Genomic DNA, 19,263 nt, shown 5'->3' on the forward strand with positions numbered 1-19,263 from the left:
GGATGATGGATGATGGATGGATGATGGATGGATGGATGGATGATGGATGGATGGATGATGGATGGATGATGGATGGATGGATGGATGATGGATGGATAATGGATGATGGATAATGGATGATGGATGGATGGATGGATGGATGGATGGATGGATGATGGATGGATGGATGGATGATGGATGATGGAAGGATGGATGGATGGATGGATGGATGGATAATGGATGATGGATGGATGATGGATGATGGATGGATGGATAATGGATGATGGATGGATGGATGATGGATGGATGACGGAAGGATGGATAATGGATGATGGATGGATGGATGATGGATGATGGAAGGATGGATGATGGATGGATGGATGGATGATGGATGATGGAAGGATGGATGATGGATGCCAATCAGCATCTCCCATCCCTGACTCTGTGTTGGTTCCCTTGCAGCAGGAGGGCAGTGAGCGAGCACCAGCTCATGCACGACAAAGGGAGGGCGGTGCAGGGCCTGAAGCGCCTGCTGTGGCTGCAGCACGCCCTGGGTGCCGTGCACAGTGCCAGCAGCAGGGAGATCCCAGTCCCCAGTGCCAGCTGGGATGTGCAGGAGAGCCAAGATCCCTCAGATTCCAACAGCAGCGATGGAGACGGGGCTTCAAGCCTGGTGAAGCAGCCGCTGGAACCGATGGAAGCTCAGGGCCTCCTCCTGCTAAAGCAGCTGGATGGGAGGATCCCAAAGGGTACCTGGAACTCACAGCACCTTTTCGACCCCCTCTGACTATTCAGTGTCTGTCCCTTGCTTTACACGGGCACTGCTGGAGGGAACAGCTCCAGCACAAAGGCGAACAGCAAAATGAAAACTCTGAACTGCATTCAGTGCTCCGGGCTCACAGACCCTCACACACAGCAGCTCCTCTCCCACCTGAGCGCTGGGATGGGAGATGGGTCCCCTCTCCTCCCTCACCAGGGCCCTCCCTGTGTGTCTTGGATGTCCTCGGGATGCTGCAGCCAGCTGGAGCTCCTGGAGGCAGTTTGGGTCACTAATCTGTACATTCACAGGCTCATTCACAGCACTGAATACAGGTTCTATTCCATTCACAGCTGCCTGCAGTAATTTCACACTCTGCTCAATAACCATTTTTCTTATACTGTAGTTGCAAAGGGTTTTTCCTGCTCCTTCAGCATGCAGACTGTTTTAAGCATCTTGGACCCTCAGGTTTTCTTGTGTTTTGCGGGGTAGAAGTTGGCAGTGATCCCAATTCAGTCAAAGCCCCAGACACCCACCTTGTTCTGCTGGTGGAAGAGGTGAGAATGAGCTTTCAGGGTCCCTCTCTGAGCCTTTTGTTCCACACTTTCTCTTGTTTTCTCAAGAGAAATCCTCTCCAAGAGCTCCCATGGCAGCAGGAAAACAGATTCATGAGGACACCTGTGTTTCCTGAGAGGTACCACTGGATTTTGCTGTTCACCTTTGATAACAAACTGACCATCTCGGTCTAAGCAAAGCAAGGTCCAGTTTAACTGTAAAGTCAGTCTTTCAGAAATTTAATCTGTCATGTGTGTTACAAATATATCAGCATTTCCATTGTGTAGGGACTCTACACACCATTTAAAACCCTGAAATTCCTCTGCTGCTGATAGACTTCCACAGTGCTGAATGCAATTCTCTGTGATTTAAGTGTTGTCAATAATAAAAACTCTTTTCACTCTCTTAATTGCATTTGCTTTTTCTTTTTTTTTTTTTCCTTTGGTAGAAATGTAAATAAAGTGAAACAAAACAACATTTTCTCAATGTCCCCACAAATCTGGGATGTGTATGGGATCACATTTCTTCTCTTATGTCATTCCTCACAGCTCCCTGTTAGGTTCCCAAGGCCAACCAAACCATTATTGAAGCTGATGGTTTCAGATGAGCTGGGAGGAGCGAGATGAAAATGGGTTGTACAGCCCAAGCTGAGCTGGGATGTGGGAGCTCTTCCTCATCAGAGGATGGAGCCCCAGGGACCTGACTGGGACAGCTGGAACCTCTGAGAAATGGTCCAGCACACTGTGGATCAGCCTCTCTGTCCTTGCAGATGCACTTTTCTCTGGGACTGAGGGATCCTGGATCCCGGGGAGGCAGAGGTGACTGCTGAGGGCTCGGTGGCCTCTGTCCCTGGGTACGCCTTGCTCCTGTGGGCATTGGGTAACGTGTATCACCTCTGTGGGGATGGCAAAAACCAGCTCGGTGAGCCCAGGCTGTGTGCTGGGAGGCTGCAGGTCACAGCACCACGGTGGGAAGGTGTGAAGTGAGGCAGGACAGAGCTGCCAAGGCCGGGAGCAGTGACCCCAGCAGCAGCGCAGGCAGGCCGGCACAGCAGAGCTCGCAGCGCCGGGGCCTCTGCCCGGACAGGGGGGACAGCGGGGGCTGATCTGGACTGGGTCCGCACCAGCCCCCGAGCTGCGCCCACCACAGCCCGTGCCCGCAGCTCTCGGGCCCGCAATCACACACCTGTCCCTGTCCCTGTCCCTGTCCCTGCTCCTGTCCCTGTCCCTGTCCCTGTCCTTGTCCCTGTCCCTGCCCCTGTCCCTGCCCCAGCCCAGGCCCCTGCCCCTGCCCCTGTCCCTGTCCCTGTCCCTGTCCCCTGTCCCTGCCTCTGTCCCTGCCCGCAGTCCCCGGGTGTGCACAGACACCCTTGTCCCTGTCCCTGTCCCTGTCCCTGTCCCTGCCCCGGCCCACGCCCCTGGCCCTGGCCTGGCCCCTACCCCTACCCCTATCTCTACCCCTGGCCCCGGCCTCGGCCCCTGTCCCTGTCCCCGTCCCTGCCCCCATCCCCGTCCCCGTCCCTGTCGCCATCCTTGTCCCTGCCCGGAGCTCGGCGCAGGCGCTGCCGCCGGGGGCGGGCCGGGCTCGGGGCTCCGCCCGGGCGGGGCGGGCCGGGCTCGGGGCGCCTGCGCTGCCGTAGCGGTCCCTGGGCCGCCCGTCCCGGCCGGGTCGCTGTGGGTGCGGGGGGTGCGGTGGCCCCGTCCCGAGCCCCCGCAGCCGCCTGTCCGCAGCCGGGCCCCGCCTCGCCTGCAGCTCCTGCCGCCCCTCCCGGGGGCTCCGGGTAAGCCTCGTTCCCATGGGCTCCGCATCCCCTCCCCGCCCTCCTCTTCCCCTCCGTCCCCGCGGGCCCTTTGCCGCTCGGGGGGAGCGGAGCCCTGGGCTCGGCTGGGGCTGGGGGTGGCCGTGCTGCGGGCCGGGCTCCTCCCGCTGCGGGCCCGGGGGCGGCGGGGGTCCCTTGGGTGCCCTGCTCCGCCTCTGTTGGAGGCTCGGGCCCCCTTTGTCCGCTCCGGGGATGCTGCCGGGGCCGCCACGCCGGTGCCACCTCCCCGTGCGAGCCCCGGTGCGGGGGCGTCCGGCCCCGCTCGGTCCCGGGCCCCGGGGGGCTCAGCGGGCTCTGAGCGCCCATCCCCGCGGAACGGGACACGGGCCCCGAGCACCAACAGGTGCTTTGGTACCGAGACTTTCTCTTTTCTTCCCCTTTTCTTTCTTTTTTTTTTTTTTTCTTTCTTTTTTTTTTTTTTTTTTCCTGCACCCCTTTCTGACAGATAATTTTCCTGGTTTGGTCTCTAGGAAGTGAAAACCGCCCATGGCTTTTACACCTCGTGCTCACAACCCACAGAGTGTATAATCCCGAATCTCTGAGGGTGTAACAACCCCCAGTCTCCAGGTGTGCATCCCCCATTTCTGGCAGTGTAACCACTGGGGGTGTAACCCCACATCCAGGTGTGACTCCCCACTCGTGTGTGGCACTACGAGCTGTTCTTCCACAAAACCATGATCTTACCTTATACAAAGACATAATTCCCTCTCCAAAGTCACCCAGCTGGAGATGCTCACCAGTGTCCCACGAGGAATGTGTGAAGGCAGCACACACGTAGCTGCTGTCTGGGAAGGAGTTGGTTTGCAGGGCCCCGTGGTGATGCCTTGTAAAAATCTGTAAAAAATGAACAGAAAGAATCATTCGAGTGTGTTGGCAGTACCCAGGGTTATAAAAATGGGAAGTGTCTCACCTATTTTGTTTGCAATTTCTAGTAATAGTTGCAAAACTCTGTTACCTTACTGTGAGTTAGGTGGAGAACCAGGGTAAGGCACAGTTATATATTTGAAATCTTTGAAGGTTTTTATGCATATGAGGAAATAGAGCTGGGGTGTCAAATATACTGAAAGTGCTACTGGTTGGGGTGCCACGCTCTAATATTTACATACTGTATTCTTAGAAATAGAAAGGATGTTAAAATACATACATCTTTCCTAGAAATAAATATGTCATATACTTACACTAGGGTTTGGATTTTTGGCTGTTTTTTAAACTACAACTCACTCAAAGGCAGTGATCCTCAGGATCTGGCCAAATTTCTTTGAGAAAAGAAATTAAATCTAGTAAAAGTGCTTAAGGGCAACTAACTGCCCTTTATGCTCATTCTTCAGTTACTCTCTTATTGGGATGACTTTTGGGATTTAGATAAATTTCAGAGCAGAAGAACCAGTAGGTCACCGGTGGAATTATTTCTACTGGGGTTATGGGAAGAATAATTTCTGAATTAGATGTTTCAGTGTGATATTCCTGAATTTTGAACAGTCATTAAAGATAGAATGTGGTGGGAGCAATAAACATTTACAGTACTGGCTGAAATTGTGGTTTTTGAGGCACAAAGTTTCTTAAGTTTCCTTCCCTCTAATTTCAGATCAAAAATGTTCAAAACAGGAAGTTTGACTTGTACCTTTTATTTTGTAAGACTTTTCCCTGCTTAGCTTAGCCTGGTGCTGTTTGCTGTTAAAATCTGAACTCTCTGATTAAGCATCACTTAATGGGTTTGGGCTCTTGTTTGAAGATTATTTGTCATTTATAATATTTGATGTTCCTCCCTTCTCCTTCTCTGCCAGCCATGGCCATGACAGGCCCCACGCCGTGCTCGTCCATGAGTAACCACACCAAGGAGAGAGTCACAATGACAAAGGTGACACTGGAAAACTTCTACAGCAACCTCATTGCCCAGCACGAGGAGCGAGAGATGAGGTAAAAATCCTTCTTGTTTCCCTTCCATACTGGATAAGAGCCAACATTTATATTGAATGAATTTCGTTTTCTTGAGCCAAAGTGAAAAATAATAAAATCACAGATTGCTTTGTGTTGGAAAGGACCTTAAAGCTCATCCAGGGACACCTTCCACTATCCTAGGTTGCTTCAAACCCTGTCCAGCCTGGCCTTGGACACTTCCAGGGATCCAGGGTGTCTTGGTTTCAAAGACAGGTGCCTGTTAAGAAAGGCAGGAACTCCTTTATGAAATGGAGAATGTAAACCCCTTCCCTCTTAATTATAATTTTAAAATTAAGGGGATCTCAGGCAAAGATATGGGAATAGGAATAACAGTTCTTTATTAAGAAAATTAAAATAGAAATACAGCATTACACAGGGGCAGCCTGTGCCAGGGGCTCCCCACCCTCACAGGGAACAATTCCTTCCCAAATCCCATCCATCCCTGCCCTCTGGCAGTGGGAACCATTCCTCCTGTCCTGTCCCCACTCCTTGTCCCCAATCCCTCTCCAGCTCTCCTGGAGCCCCTTCAGGCACTGCAGGGGGCTCTGAGGTTTCCCTGGAGTTTTCTTCTCTCCAGGCTGAACATCCCCAGCCTTTCCTCCCAGCAGAGCTGCTCCACCCCTCTGATCATCCTGGAGCCTCCTCTGGACTCTCTCCAGCAGCTCCAGGTCCGTCCTGTGCTGGCCCCAGGGGTGGGGGCAGCTCTGCAGGTGGGGTCTGACCTGAACAGGGCAGAGGGGCAGAACCCCCCTGCTGCACACACTGGGGGCTCAGCCCAGGGCTCAGTGGGGCATGTCCAGCTTTGCCTCACCTCTGTCCTTGTCCCAGGGCTGCTCCCAATCCTCTCTCTGTATTTGTGCTGGGATTGTGCCCATCCATGTGCAGGATGTGCAGGAAGACAGTGCAGGGAGGGGGAGCTGTGAGGAGTCAGTGCTGCTGTGACTGACCTGACCCTGTAGTGCCTCTTGAATTTCCCCAGTCCAATCCAGCAAGGGACTGGGCTGAGCTGTGTGACTTTCCTTCAGCTGGAACCTTCTAATTTGCTGAATATCCTCGAGTTGTAACACTGGGATTTCTGCTGTTCTCCCAGCTTGCCATGGAGTCTATAGCCAGAATTTGGAAAATGTTGGTTTGGCTTTGCTGCCAGAGCTGTAACGAGCTCCCCGAGGAGCTCCCCAATGCCTGCTCGCTGCAAGAGCTGCAGAAATGAGGAAGCAATTTAGAAATAAATATTAATATGCAAAGATATTTTCTTCAAAGCTTCAAATGAGTAAGGAGAGACTGAGGTCCAATTCAGGCAGAAAATAGCATTGATTTAATTAGTTTCTTTCTTTTCACACAGCTCTTGCCTTTAAAATTTATTTACTTGTTATAAGCACTGTTGTATGCTCCCAAAATCTCAGTGTTTTTTTCTGTTTAGGATCAAGACCTTGTCTGAACAAACAGACTGGACTTTATAAGTCACATGTTTTTTGTTACAACAGATGTCTGTGGGTGTGTAATTTGGAGTTTCAGTGGTGCTGATCCTGTATCCTGAAGTGCAGATTGAGCCTATTGGGGATATTTGGGACAATTTCAGCATGGCTTTGGCATCACTCAGTGCTGCTGAGTATTTCATTCTGTGTATTTGCTACTGGAGTTGCTGGTTTGAGTGTGGATTGGGATGACTGGGCAGGGCTAACTGGGACTTGAGCAAGGAGCATTTTCTTTGTGCCTGATTCTGAAGTGATAACCCCAAATATTATCATGTCACAGCAGCTGCAGAGCCCCAGGAGACAGGAAGAGGATCTTGCATAGAATGACTTGCAGAAAGAGAAGGAATTTTTTAGTGCATTTGTAATGTCCCAAACCACCAGTTCAGACTGGCACTGGGAACAAGTTCCCAGAGGAAATCATTACAAGTGTCCCCTGAAGTCATTCCCCTTCTAAAGTCTTGTTTCCTCCTTTCTTTTCTCCCAAATAATCCTTTTGTACTAAGGCTGTAAATATTTCTGGTTCTTTAAGGTGGAGAACATGTACAGACAAGTTTCCTCTTCCCAAATATTTTGAGTATCTCAGGGATTAGGAAATCTAAAATAACTTTTCTCATCTTGTATGTGGATAGTTTGAGATGCAGAGAAATTTTAGATGTGTTTGAATACCAATTCTCCATGGAATAAGGGAAATTTTGGTTATTAAATGCTATAAGGCTCTGGCCTGAAGTGACTTGCCCAGCTGTCAGAGAGAGACAAGAACAGAACCCAGATCTCTCAATTTGTATTTGTGTACAGCAAAAATATACACTTGAATAACTTGTGAAACTCAAGGCAGGTTTAGTTTATTAAAACCAGACAGGATAAGGTTGGAATGATAAAAATGGATTGTAGATTCTTCAAAATTAATTTCCTGTCTGAGTGTCTCCTGTTCATATTTACACTTGTGACTTGCTGAAGTGGTGGGTATGTGCACCTTGTTAAGAAACAAGTTAATAATTCAACCTGGGTTTTTTTCTAAAAAAAAAGAAATTTGATTTAAAAAGCAAGGTTAATGATTCAACCTTTATTTTTCTAATTTGTCTCTGCTCTAGACAAAAGAAACTAGAACAAATGATGGAAGAAGAAGGCCTTAAAGATGAAGAGGTAATGAATATGGAAAAACTATTTTAATGGTTAAATATGAGAAATTTTCTTTTCTGAATGGAGATCTGGGATCTTTCCTTGGAATTGCTGTGGTCCCTGTGGAACTCACCTGCACAACTCTCACTGGGCTCTTTTTAAACTGTAGAAAAGAATCAGGAGGTCGGCACATGCACAAAAGGAGACGGAGTTCCTTCGCCTGAAGAGAACCAGGCTTGGACTGGAGGACTTTGAGTCTCTAAAAGTAATAGGCAGAGGAGCATTTGGAGAGGTGAGTCCAGAAAAAAAAGGCTACATGTGTTTTTAACTGGCTCTGGTGTTTGTTAAAGACTTGCTCAGTTTATACAAGCAAAAGGTGAGTGTAACACCACAGACTGACTTTAGCTGGACAGGCAGGTGCAACTGTTTTTTAACCTAATAAATGCTGCTTCAAGACATCTGTGCTTTAAAGGAAACAGTGATGTTGAAAAGGAGCTGATGGACAGCTAAATGCAGGTTTGCAGGGGCTTTTAAAGGTGAGCTTCTGAGGCTGGACTAAGGGAGAGGTGGAGGGCCCTTGCAAAGTCTCTTCTGGTGCCATTCTTGGACCACCTGCTTTAGGTGGGAATCACTCAGAGTTCTCTCTGTTAAATAACTGCAGCTCTTAGCACTGACAGGACTTTCTGCCATTACTGTGCACTGTTCTTGTGTTTTATACAGTAATTTCACCATTATAAGCCGCACCATTTTGACTGAAATTTTGGTCTGAACCCGAAGTGCGGCTTATAATCAGGTGCGGCTTATATACGGACAAAGAACGAAAAGTTGCTGTTTTAGTTTGGGGACAGGTGTCTGCTGAGAAAGGCAGGAGCTTCTCTTTGAAATGGAGAATGTAAACCCCCTCCCTCCAAATTATTATAAATTTGAAATCAAGGGGCTCTCAGGCAAAAATATGGGAATAGGAATAACAGTTCTAGGGAAATTAAAATAGAAATACAGTACTACAAAGAAACAAACCCCAAACCCTGACACAGTCAGAGTACAACCTGACACCCGTCAGTCAGGCAGGGTGTTGGCAGCAGTCCCATTCCATGGTGGCTGCATCCTCCTGCAGTGACAGATGTGGCTCAGTTGGAGCAGTGCTCCTGTACAAGGTGCAGTTTCCCTCCGGAGCTCCAGTGGTGATGTGGAGAAATCCGGTTTTCCTCTGGAGTCCAGTGGAGAAAGGGGCTCCCTTAGTGTCCCAAAGCCTCTGTTTTTATCTTGGTAAGAAATGTTGGGCTCTTCCCCCTGGCTGGAGCAACTCCCAATGGGATGCAGTAATTTTATCAGTGCCACAGTGGGACTCAATGGCCGTGAGCAGAAAATGACTGGCTGGAGGAAGGATGGGTTGTGAAAAGATAAAGAACACTGCCCTGCCTGATTTCAATGGATGGCCCATTAGCAGAATATCTCCCACAGAGATCAGGATCACTGCCCCCACCCTCAACAGATGGTGATAGAACAGATACCTTTTATCACACTCTGTATTGTAATGTGCGGTTTATAATCCTGAAATTAATTGTAATCTGAGAGGATTTCATGAAATGGAAGCCAAGGGCTTGATCCCCAACTTGTCAAGAGCTGTGCTGGGAGTGCTGGATTTGGTGCAATCTTTGTGTGCCCCCAGGTGCGCCTGGTGCAGAAGAAGGACACGGGGCACGTGTACGCCATGAAAATCCTGCGCAAAGCTGATATGCTGGAGAAGGAGCAGGTGAGCAACACCCTGAGCAGGAGCTGTGCCATGGATCCCTCTGGGAGGTCACTGTGGTGTGTGCAGGGAAGGAATAGGCATCTCTGCTTTAGTTTAGCTACTAAAAGTTCTGGGATTTTTTTACCTCTTTTCTGATAGAGGTAATAAGTCAGAAAAATCTCTGAATTCACAAGGACTTGTGGGGTCTTTCAACACGAAGTCCTGTGCAAATGTTTCAATGCAGACTTCAAGGCCAGTGTTTTACTGCATTTCTTACAGGATCAGATATAAATATCAGAGATACAGCTGCTGGAATTCAGACTCAGACATAAAGCAGCAGCATTTAACATTTTTAAGGCTTTCCTTTGCTACTACTTCTGGATATATAATGCACTGGGACAGTCATGTGTTCAGCACTGGGGTGAAGCTCTTGTGTTTCCAAAAAGAGATCTAATGATTAGGTATATTTGTAAAAAATTGTGATTTATATGTATAGGGTTTATATAATGTATAGGTTTACTAGGTGTATATATAATAGGTATAAAATACATGTATATAATCAGCCACATGTTGAAGTTCTGATAGTGTTTCTGCCTTTGTGCAGAAGTTTGATTTTTGTCTTCTCAATATTTGATGCTGTTCAGAATAATAATTGAATTGTCTGTGAAATAAATGCACCTAATAAAGCTGATCCACTGCACTGTGTCTGTCCAGGTTGGGCACATCCGTGCGGAGCGGGACATCCTGGTGGAGGCAGACAGTCTGTGGGTTGTGAAGATGTTTTACAGTTTCCAGGACAAACTAAACCTCTACCTGATCATGGAATTCCTGCCTGGAGGTAACTGTGGAATGCAAGGCCTGCTCTCCTTTTGTTTGGGGATTGCTAATTTTTTAATTGCAGATGCAGTCTGGGAGTGGTGTTTGTACTGTGCATCTGGGAGGGGAGCAGATTTCTGCTTTTTAGGGTACTGAGGTGTTTGGGCAGGCTTGAGGTTTCCTGTTTGGGTTTTTGAGCTGCAGGTATTTAAACTTAGCTTTAATATTCTTCAAGTTCTTCTAGTTCCACCCTTGCTATGCCTGGCTGCCTAGAGAGCCACAGCATATCCAGGTTTGGCAACCTCTAACTTGAATGCAGCAGAAATAGATTTTTTCTATAAATGTCTTCAAACTTAGTGAGAATGGAGGCTGTGTGTTCACCTCTGGGGGGTTGCAGGTGACATGATGACACTCTTGATGAAGAAGGACACCCTGACAGAAGAGGAGACACAGTTCTACATCGCTGAGACTGTGCTGGCCATCGACTCCATCCACCAGCTGGGATTCATCCATCGGGACATAAAACCAGACAACCTCCTCCTGGACAGCAAGGTATGGGCTGCCCACTGCCTGGGGAGGAGCAAAGAGCCCTTGTGATTGTTCACACTGACCTCAGGGGGTGTTGACAGTTGTGGAAGAAGATGCTGCTTCTTTATTTAGCCCTGTTCCTTCCAGCTTTTCAGGGCATATCTGCCAAATTGCTGGGGAAAATCCCCAAAAGCCAGGAAAGACCCCAGCTCCACTCAGACCTTGAGCTCTTCTGACAGCTGGTTAAACTATTTCTGGCTGTTTCAGATGCAATTTAAAGCACGTGGTTGCAGTTCCCTCTTAGGCAAAGCTGTTTCCCTTTCCTCTCACATCTGTTACACTCTCACTTGGCCATACCAAACATGAAGGACATGGCTGTTCCAGAGAGTGAGAATCTCCCTCAGGATCAGGGGTACCCCTGGGGCTGGCCAGGCTATTGCTTATTGCAGGCACTTTGCAGAAAGCCCAGTTGTTTCAGTGTGCTCCTATTGCTCACTCCAAGTTTGCCTAGATTCCTTGGAAAGTTTGGCAGCAGTAAATAATGCCTTTCCCACTACCACTGTGGGAATTACTGCAGAATCCCAGAATGGATTGGGTTGGGACCTTGAAATTCATCCTGTTCCATCCCCTGCCATGGGCAGGGACACTTCCTGCTGTCCCAGGTTGCTCCATGCCCTGTCCAGCCTGGCCTTTAACACTTCCAGGGCAGCCACAGCTTCTCTGAGAAAAAGAGGTGTTATTTATTTATTTATTTATTGCACATAGTCAGTGTGGTCATGTTATGCACCAGGACAGATTCAGTCACTGAATTTAGGGTGTTTTTTATCTCTTGGGGCCAATACACAACCCAGGGACTGCAGCTGCCTCTGGAGATGTTTCCTTTCACCCTGAAGTGGTTGGGAACTTGCAGAGCAGAGGTTTCCTGAAGCAAATTGTCACTGGGCTTTTGCTGTGGAGTAGCAATGGAAGTATTGATGGCTTCATTCCCTGTACACATCCAGTGCTGGGTTTAAACAAGGAAGGCAAAGGAGATTGAGGGGCTGGAGCATGTCCAGAGAAGGGAATGGAACTGTCTTATATTGGTTTTGGATTTTTTTGTTGATTTCTAGGGCCATGTGAAACTCTCAGATTTTGGTCTGTGTACTGGACTAAAGAAAGCCCACAGGACAGAATTTTACAGGAACTTGAATCACAGTCTTCCCAGTGACTTCAGTAAGTTCTCTGGCTCCAAGGGGTAACTGATTGGTTGCTCTTGGTTCCTGACACAACTCATTTCAGAGTGAGGATGTGGCTGCAGTGGGGAGTCAAATAATCAGCTTTACATCTTGAGGTGGATTTTAATTTTCTGTAAAATAAAAATAATTTCAGTTACTTTAAACCCATTTTCATTTCCAGAAGTTTGTCGCTGAAACAGACTTTGCATGTGTAATAAAATGAGAACTCAGTGAGTTGGTAGCTGCTGGCTGGATCTCAAGGGTTACTGAAATTAATAAAGCAGCACAGTCTCTGAGTATCCAGGATTATTCTCAAGGGGAATAACTTGGATCAGGGAATTACATCGACCCTGAAAGCATGGTTTGCTAATGAAAGGCTTGATTAAATGTTGCTCTTATTCCACAGGTTTGGAAGTTGCTGAGAGGTTTAAGTTTGGGGTATTGACACACAAATGAGATCTTTAGTGTAATGGTTTGGGGGTAAAAATGAATTGGGTGACCAATAGGATTCAGTCACAGCTCTTGGATCTCCTTCAGCTTTCCAGAACATGAATTCCAAAAGGAAAGCAGAGACTTGGAAGAGGAATCGCCGGCAGCTGGTGAGTAAGTTCCACCTGCTGGGAAATGTTCCTGCTGAGGTGTTGCACCCAAATGGAACATGGATTTACATGGAAGGTTTAATGCATCTGAGTCCTGGACAATCCTGAAAGGAAAAGATTCAGGCATTTTTTCAAAAGAAGAGGAATGACTCCAGTTTGTCCTTCAGCCATCTGCTGCACAGCTGGTGACATATGTGCTGGAGATAGCCCTGCCATAACTATTTACATGGATAGCTGAAGTCTCCCAGCCAAAACTTTCAGTTCTTGCCACTTCCAATCTCACAGAGAGCTGCTGACCCATCCCAAGGTGACCAGTCCAGGACAGTGATACCCTTCCCTGTTTTCTTTCACATGAAGATGTTGATTTTGTCTGAACATATCTTTAAAAAAAGGCTTTAAACACCTTTGCTGAAGGATGTCAGAGACAATCTGGTGTCTTCCTCAGAACAACCACTGTTGTGGCAGTTCCCATGTCCATGTCAGGCAGGTTTCCCTACAGATAACTGCTGGTGTTTGTTCCAGGCTTTTTCCACGGTGGGAACTCCAGATTACATTGCACCTGAGGTTTTCATGCAGACTGGATACAACAAGCTGTGTGACTGGTGGTCCCTGGGGGTCATCATGTACGAGATGTTGATTGGTAAGGAACAGACAGGGCAGGGCTGGAGGTAGGAATGGTGGAGCTGTATTCATAGAATCCCAGAATGGTTTGGGTTGGAAGGGACTTTAAAGCTCATCCAGTGCCACCCCTGCCATGGCAGGGCCACCTTCCACTGTCCCAGGCTGCTCCAAGTTCCATCCAGCCTGGCCCTGGACACTTCCAGTGGCTGGGGCAGCCACAGCTGCTCTGGGCAGCCTATTTCTGTGCTTGGGGTCAAGTTCTCAGAGCATCCACTCCTTGCCTGGTCTCTGAGGTGTGTTCTGACTTTAGGAATTAGTTTTACTTGATCCAATATTGTATTTTTGTTTTTTTTCCAGGTTATCCACCATTCTGTTCTGAGACTCCTCAAGAGACGTATAAGAAAGTGATGAACTGGAAGGAGACCCTGACATTTCCTCCAGAGGTTCCAATCTCTGATAAAGCAAAGGATCTTATTTTAAGGTGCCAGCCCCATGGTTTGCCAGTTAATACAGCCCTGATTTTCTTGTCTTGTCTCTGCATTCTGTGCCTGTCATGACTTGTTTCACATGGAAAAAACCCTGATGCTACAAACTGTTACACACATCATCAAATGCTGACCTCCCTTGTCAAATACTTTTGTCTCTCAGGCCATTTAGTGGTTCCCTGAGTAAACTGTGCTAAAAAGGAGATCCCATGGAAGTGCTGCTACTCTGGGAAATTGGTTCTGTTCCTTATTTTGCCTGCAAGCTTCTCATGGAAGGACACAGGTTCAATCCTTCTGACAGAGCTGACTTCTTGCAGCAGCAATGATTTTGCCTTTGTAAGCACTGGAGCATACAAATGTTATCTCAGTGCTTGCTGACTCATTTGTACTTCAGTATCTATTCTCAGGACAGAAATATAAATGTCTGGCTTTTTAGGCTTTATATGTTCTCCTGCTTTTCTCTGGTCCTGAAATAGAAAGGTCATGTTATCCTGTTGTGAAGGACTAGCACATCTTAACTGTGGCATTGGACATGACATTCCTGTACATAACTTTGTGTGTTGGTTTTGCTTTGGAAGTTTTTAGTCTGCTCCATTTAAATGTTAAGAAACTGCAGCAGTATCAGTGCAGAAAGCTGTTCCATTTCTGGATGGAATGCTTTCCTTTTCATTCTCCCTTCATTTTCATTCTTCCTTCCATCCCAGATTTTGCTGTGAATGGGAGCACAGAATTGGTGCATCTGGTGTGGAGGAAATAAAGAGTAACCCATTCTTTGAAGGGGTTGATTGGGAGCACATCAGGTAAGAAGCTTTGCAGAAAAGCAACTGCTCTTGTCTAGGGACTGCTCAGGCCAGCCCTGGTCTGCAGCAGGGAGCAGCTGACTGGCATTTCTCACACCCAGCTGTGGCTGAGAGCATTTTGTTCTCTACCTGAAGCTTGCTGAGGTTTAGGTACCTTCAGTCTTGATTGTGTTAATAGAAGGTGGCTGAACCCTGCTTTGTCTGCCTTTGAAATCTCAATGCTCCATCTGCTCTTCTTGGCAGAGAGAGACCTGCTGCGATTTCAATAGAAATTAAAAGCATTGATGATACCTCAAACTTTGATGAATTTCCAGAATCTGATATCCTTAAACCAACAGGTAAATGATTGTTTGATTCTTTGTGTAAACCTTTCTCTTCTGTACAGTAATCCTTCCTGTTAGTCAGCTCTTACTAGATGCTGATTTTTTTTTTTTTTTTATCATGACCAAATTGATTGGAAGCCTTGAGGTGCAGTGAGTGCAAGTGGAATTTGGGTTCCAGGAGATGCAGGCTTGTAAATGATGTGGGAGTTGCCTGAAAAAGGGCAGCTCTCAGAGGCAATAGAGCTTCCAGAAAGTTCAAATCTCAGCAGGGCCTGAGAGCCCAATGCTGCAAGTTCCCTTTGGTGCTGGTTCTGCTGGAGCAGGGGTAGGAAGGGTGGAACTGAAGGGGATGTTTTGGTGTGAATCTCTGAAGGATCACAGCATAGTCACACATTTGCTCCATGAGTTTAAAAACAGAATCCCAGATGGTTTGGGTTGGAAGGGACCTTAAAGCTCATCCCATGGGCAGGACACCTTCCACTGTCCCAGGTTGCTCCAAGCCTGTCCAACCTGGCCTGGGACACTTCCAGGGACTGGGGCGTCCACACCTCTCCTGGCAACCTGTGCCAGTGTTTCACAGTTCATATTGTAAAAAATTTCTTCTGTGTGGTCTGAATCTACCCTCTTTTAGCTTAAAATGCTTGTGCCATGTCCTGTGTCCCAGGAATTCTTTCCTGGGCTTGAAGCACAAAACTGTGTCCTGCCTTTGGGATATTTTTTTCCTTTAGAAACATTCATCCAGTGTTTTGTATGAAAATAAACTCTGCACTTCCAAAGGATAATTCTATTTCTTCTGTGTCTTCCCAGTGGCAACAAGCAACCACCCAGAGACTGACTACAAGAACAAAGACTGGGTTTTTATCAATTACACCTACAAGCGTTTCGAGGGCCTGACGGCCCGAGGAGCAATTCCATCCTACATGAAAGGAGGGAAGTGACAGCTTTACCTGGGACTGCTGAGCCATGGAGTTCTGTTGCTGTACTTTGGGTTTTACCCATAAAAGAACTTGTTCTTTTTTATTAAAGAAAACTTGAGGGCTATCAGCTCTTGAAGAAGACTTCAGGACCCTGTTTTGTTACACACCTGGTTGTTATTAAGGATTTTTTTTTTCCTGCGCCATTGAAAAATTCCACGTTTGCATCATCTCTGCTGCCAGCACCTTTTGCTGTTTCAGGAGCAAGAGTTTTTTTTATATTCTTTACCAGACTGTCCAGTCCATTGGGAGATGAGAGCAAGCTTTGCCTTTGGCATTGCAAAGCATGGGATTCTATAGGACTGAGTCTGGTCCTGCATTAAGTGACAAACTCACTCTGCCAATTCTGCCAGCACTGTTTGCCCAGTAGCTGAGGACTCCAGGACAGAGGAAACAAAGCAATAATTGAAGCTTGAGACAGACAGCTCTCCAGGAAACTGTCTAGCAGAAGGACACCACTTGGATTGCCTTAACCTTACTTTGTAGTGCTGTTTTTATAATGTTCCATGAAGCCTCCTCAATAGCAATTCTCAGCTCTGTCGCTGTGGCCCCCAGTTCTGGTGCACTTTACTTTTGGTACTAAGTGACCCTCAAGCCATTTAATATTTTTTCTAAATTAAAAGTTTTTTGCAACACTTTTTTTTCTTTCCTAAATAGAGGAGAAATGGGCCATTTCCTCCACCAAGCACTGAGTTCTTGGTTACTGTATGTTAGGATGGATCCATAAACAATGCAGATAAACTACAGCTGGTCACATAAGTGGGTCTGGAATTAGAGCAGAGGGAGGGAAATTCCAGGAAGCTGATCCTTGGTGGGCAAGTTGTGCACAGCTGGGGCTCCCCAGGCTCCCTGCTGCTGTTTCTGAGCCACCTCTGAGCTCTGCTGCATCTTCAGTGGTTTAAAGGCCAAATCCCTTCTTCTGTGGCCTTTCTGCTGTTGGTTTGGAGCAGAACAGGAGCAGGGTGTTGCTGCTGGAGGCCTGCCTGGTGTTCCCTCCCAGAGCTGCTCTTGCTGTCCTGGCTGGACCATCTGTACCCAGTGTTCCATGCATGGTGCCTCATGGGGTCACTTGGGCACTGAACCCACTGTGTCCACTTGCTGATTGTTGCCTACTCTCATTTATAAAAGTACATTCAGTTCTGATCAGGGTCTCTCAGGAGAGCCCCAAAGTGCCTTTTCTTGCTAAGCCTCTCTCAGAACATGACAGCATTTTGGGAGGGAGGGTTCTGTCTCAGCTGAGCTTTTTCTAATTCCTTTTTCTAACCATGAGCTCCACTTTGTGCCCATCTGTAGTTAACTCTGCACTTCCAGGGGCATTAACCATCAGGCCTGCATGGTTCCAGTCTGGAATTTACAATCAGATATTAAAAATACAATTCAATGAGGTTTCTAAAAGCATGTCTCAATACAAATTGTCTTGAATTCCTGCAAATTTCTCTTGGTGCTGAACACTAACTCTGGAGTACAAACAAGACAAAGCTCCAGTGATGTCTCACAGGAAAAAAAAAAAGCTTCCAGGTCTGTTTAGTCCTGACTTTCTTGATTAGAAAATGAAACAAAATGGATTTGTAGTGGAACTTTTTTTATATATAGGTGCTTTTAGGGAATGTTTACCTAGATGTCTCTTGACTCGAGTGCCATCCTGAAGGACTGGTGGGGGACTGCCAGTACTGTACAGAACTCGTCAGGGTCCTCCCCTCACCACCCCTGTGCTTTTTGTACATGTCCTGTGAGTTCATGACTTGCCATAAGCAGTTGGATCCTTCTGAGCTGAAATGCAAAACCAGCCTTAATTAGAAGTCCCAGGATCTGTGTGGTCAGAAGGGCTCACTTGGATGAATAAGGGCTAAGGGAAGGAATGATTTGTAGGATCAGGCTTTCATCAACTCATCCCTAGATCACATTCTGCTCCCTTTTTATGACTTGACATGAAGGACTGATACCAGCTTCTCAAATTGTTCCATTCTTACCCTGCAGTTTCTTTTAGCCATTTGAAAATGTTGCCTTATAAACCATTGGAATTAATGTAAGACAAGTTTTTTTCAATTCCTAACAGCTTAGTTACTGCCTTAAAAGAAAAACAAAAATCAAAATCTTTTGAAGCTGCTGTGGATTAGGAACAAATGATTTTGAGATAATAGCTGCATTCTTAGCCCTTTACTGAAAGGGACCAGCATTTTTATTTGTAAATACCAAAGATGAAGAAGCTAAACAATTTTAAGTTGTGGTAAGTTGCTGTGAAAAACCAACTCTCTAGTGCTGTGTATTGTGCATTTTTAGTGCTGTGTTTGAAGTGGGACCCCTCAGGTGTCACTGGAGTCCAAGGTGAAGTTTTCAAAGGCACAAGGAGTAGTTGGGTACCTCATTCCTGTTGTCTTCCAGCAGAAGTTGGATGTCTTTGAAGCCAGTCCTGTTGGACACAGCTCTGCAGTGGGAGGTTCTGTATCCCAGGTGCATTTTAAGCCTGCATCCTGTTCCACGTTTTTACCAACATTAGGGAAAAAAGTGTCTCCTACAGTGTCTCCTTCCCAGGATCCACACTTCACTGCTAACAGTAAGGATTTTGTATGCCTGTTACATCTCCCACAGTAGCCAAACATTTGTACATTTTTTTGTGTTTTGAAGTTGTTAGTATGTTTTACATTTTTTTTTTAAGCTGCAGTTGCTGGATTTGTAGAAGTAATTCCAATCTGAATTTCCAATGGATCTGAACACCTTATGCTGCCAGTTCATCTCTGTATCATGCCTAGCAAAAAGCTGCACTAAGTGTTTCTTATCACTGTGCCCTGACTCTGCCTTAACCTCCAAGTTGAAAAAGTGTTCTGTAAATATTTAAAAGCTGTTACAAAATTGCACTGTACAATTTGGCAGGTGTAGTCAAACTTTTTATGGAGCAATCTCATTGTGATGTGTAAATAAAATCCTCTTAGTAAACACACTGTTGTTGGTATGTTGTGTTTTACAAACAGGAATCAGGGAGTCCCAGAATGGTTTGGGTTGGAAGGGAATTTCACATTCCACATCCCCTGCCATGGCAGGAGCAACTTCCACTGTCCCAGGTTGCTCCAAGCCCTGTCCAGCCTGGCCTTGGACACTTCCAAGGATCCAGGGGCAGCCACAGCTGCTCTGGGCACCCTGTGCCCATCCTCCCAGGGAACAATTCCTCCCAATATCCCATCTATCCTGTTGGAACCTGGAAACTGAGAACTTGAGATTTTCTGTGCTGCCAGGCACTGACCCTGCTTTTGACCTGAGGCTCTGGAGGAGGCTTCCAGCATTGAATAACAGAACTGGGATCACATGTGTGTAGTTTGAATGAAGTGTGTGTGAAGTTTGAGTAGAATTTTTCACAGGGTGGAAAGTTTAGAACTGAAGGTTTTAGAATACAGTAGCATATATAAGATGGAGGTTTTAGAGTGGAGACTTCTTTCTTCTTCACCTTTTTCTTCATGGGTCTAGGTGGTGCTTCTGTAACTGGATAGAAAAATCCACATTGCAGGTCAGGGGTGATTGGTTATTGGGTTAAAAG

At 46.8% G+C, this 19,263-nt stretch overlaps 1 protein-coding gene across 3 annotated transcripts; it reads left to right on the forward strand.

The window, feature by feature from the left end:
* Positions 1-2,984: 2,984 nt before the first annotated feature.
* On the forward strand, positions 2,985-18,670 carry STK38 (serine/threonine kinase 38). Of its 3 annotated transcripts, XM_033080213.2 has the most exons (14): positions 2,985-3,071; positions 4,895-5,027; positions 7,615-7,666; positions 7,812-7,934; positions 9,312-9,395; positions 10,089-10,212; positions 10,588-10,742; positions 11,828-11,930; positions 12,470-12,531; positions 13,054-13,171; positions 13,510-13,633; positions 14,342-14,437; positions 14,681-14,775; positions 15,568-18,670. In XM_033080213.2, the coding sequence occupies exons 2-14, from the start codon at positions 4,897-4,899 to the stop codon at positions 15,696-15,698; spliced, it is 1,398 nt and encodes a 465-aa protein (XP_032936104.1). In that variant the 5' UTR covers positions 2,985-3,071; positions 4,895-4,896; the 3' UTR covers positions 15,699-18,670. The 3 variants fall into 3 exon arrangements, with proteins under 3 accessions (XP_032936104.1, XP_032936105.1, XP_032936103.1); XM_033080214.2 differs by lacking the exon at positions 14,342-14,437; XM_033080212.2 differs by lacking the exon at positions 2,985-3,071 and having other exon boundaries at positions 4,867-5,027.
* Positions 18,671-19,263: the final 593 nt, after the last annotated feature.

This window comes from Catharus ustulatus, chromosome 25, assembly GCF_009819885.2.
Source record: "Catharus ustulatus isolate bCatUst1 chromosome 25, bCatUst1.pri.v2, whole genome shotgun sequence".
In the NCBI taxonomy this organism is placed as follows: Eukaryota; Metazoa; Chordata; class Aves; order Passeriformes; family Turdidae; genus Catharus; species Catharus ustulatus.

Coding starts and splice junctions, on each gene's coding strand:
- STK38 (XM_033080212.2), top strand. CDS start 4,867: ATGTTCCTCCCTTCTCCTTCTCTGCCAGCCATGGCCATGACAGGCCCC. Junction 13,172..13,509: donor CATGTACGAGATGTTGATTG/GTAAGGAACAGA, acceptor TTTTTTTTCCAG/GTTATCCACCATTCTGTTCT. Junction 13,634..14,341: donor GCAAAGGATCTTATTTTAAG/GTGCCAGCCCCA, acceptor CTTCCATCCCAG/ATTTTGCTGTGAATGGGAGC.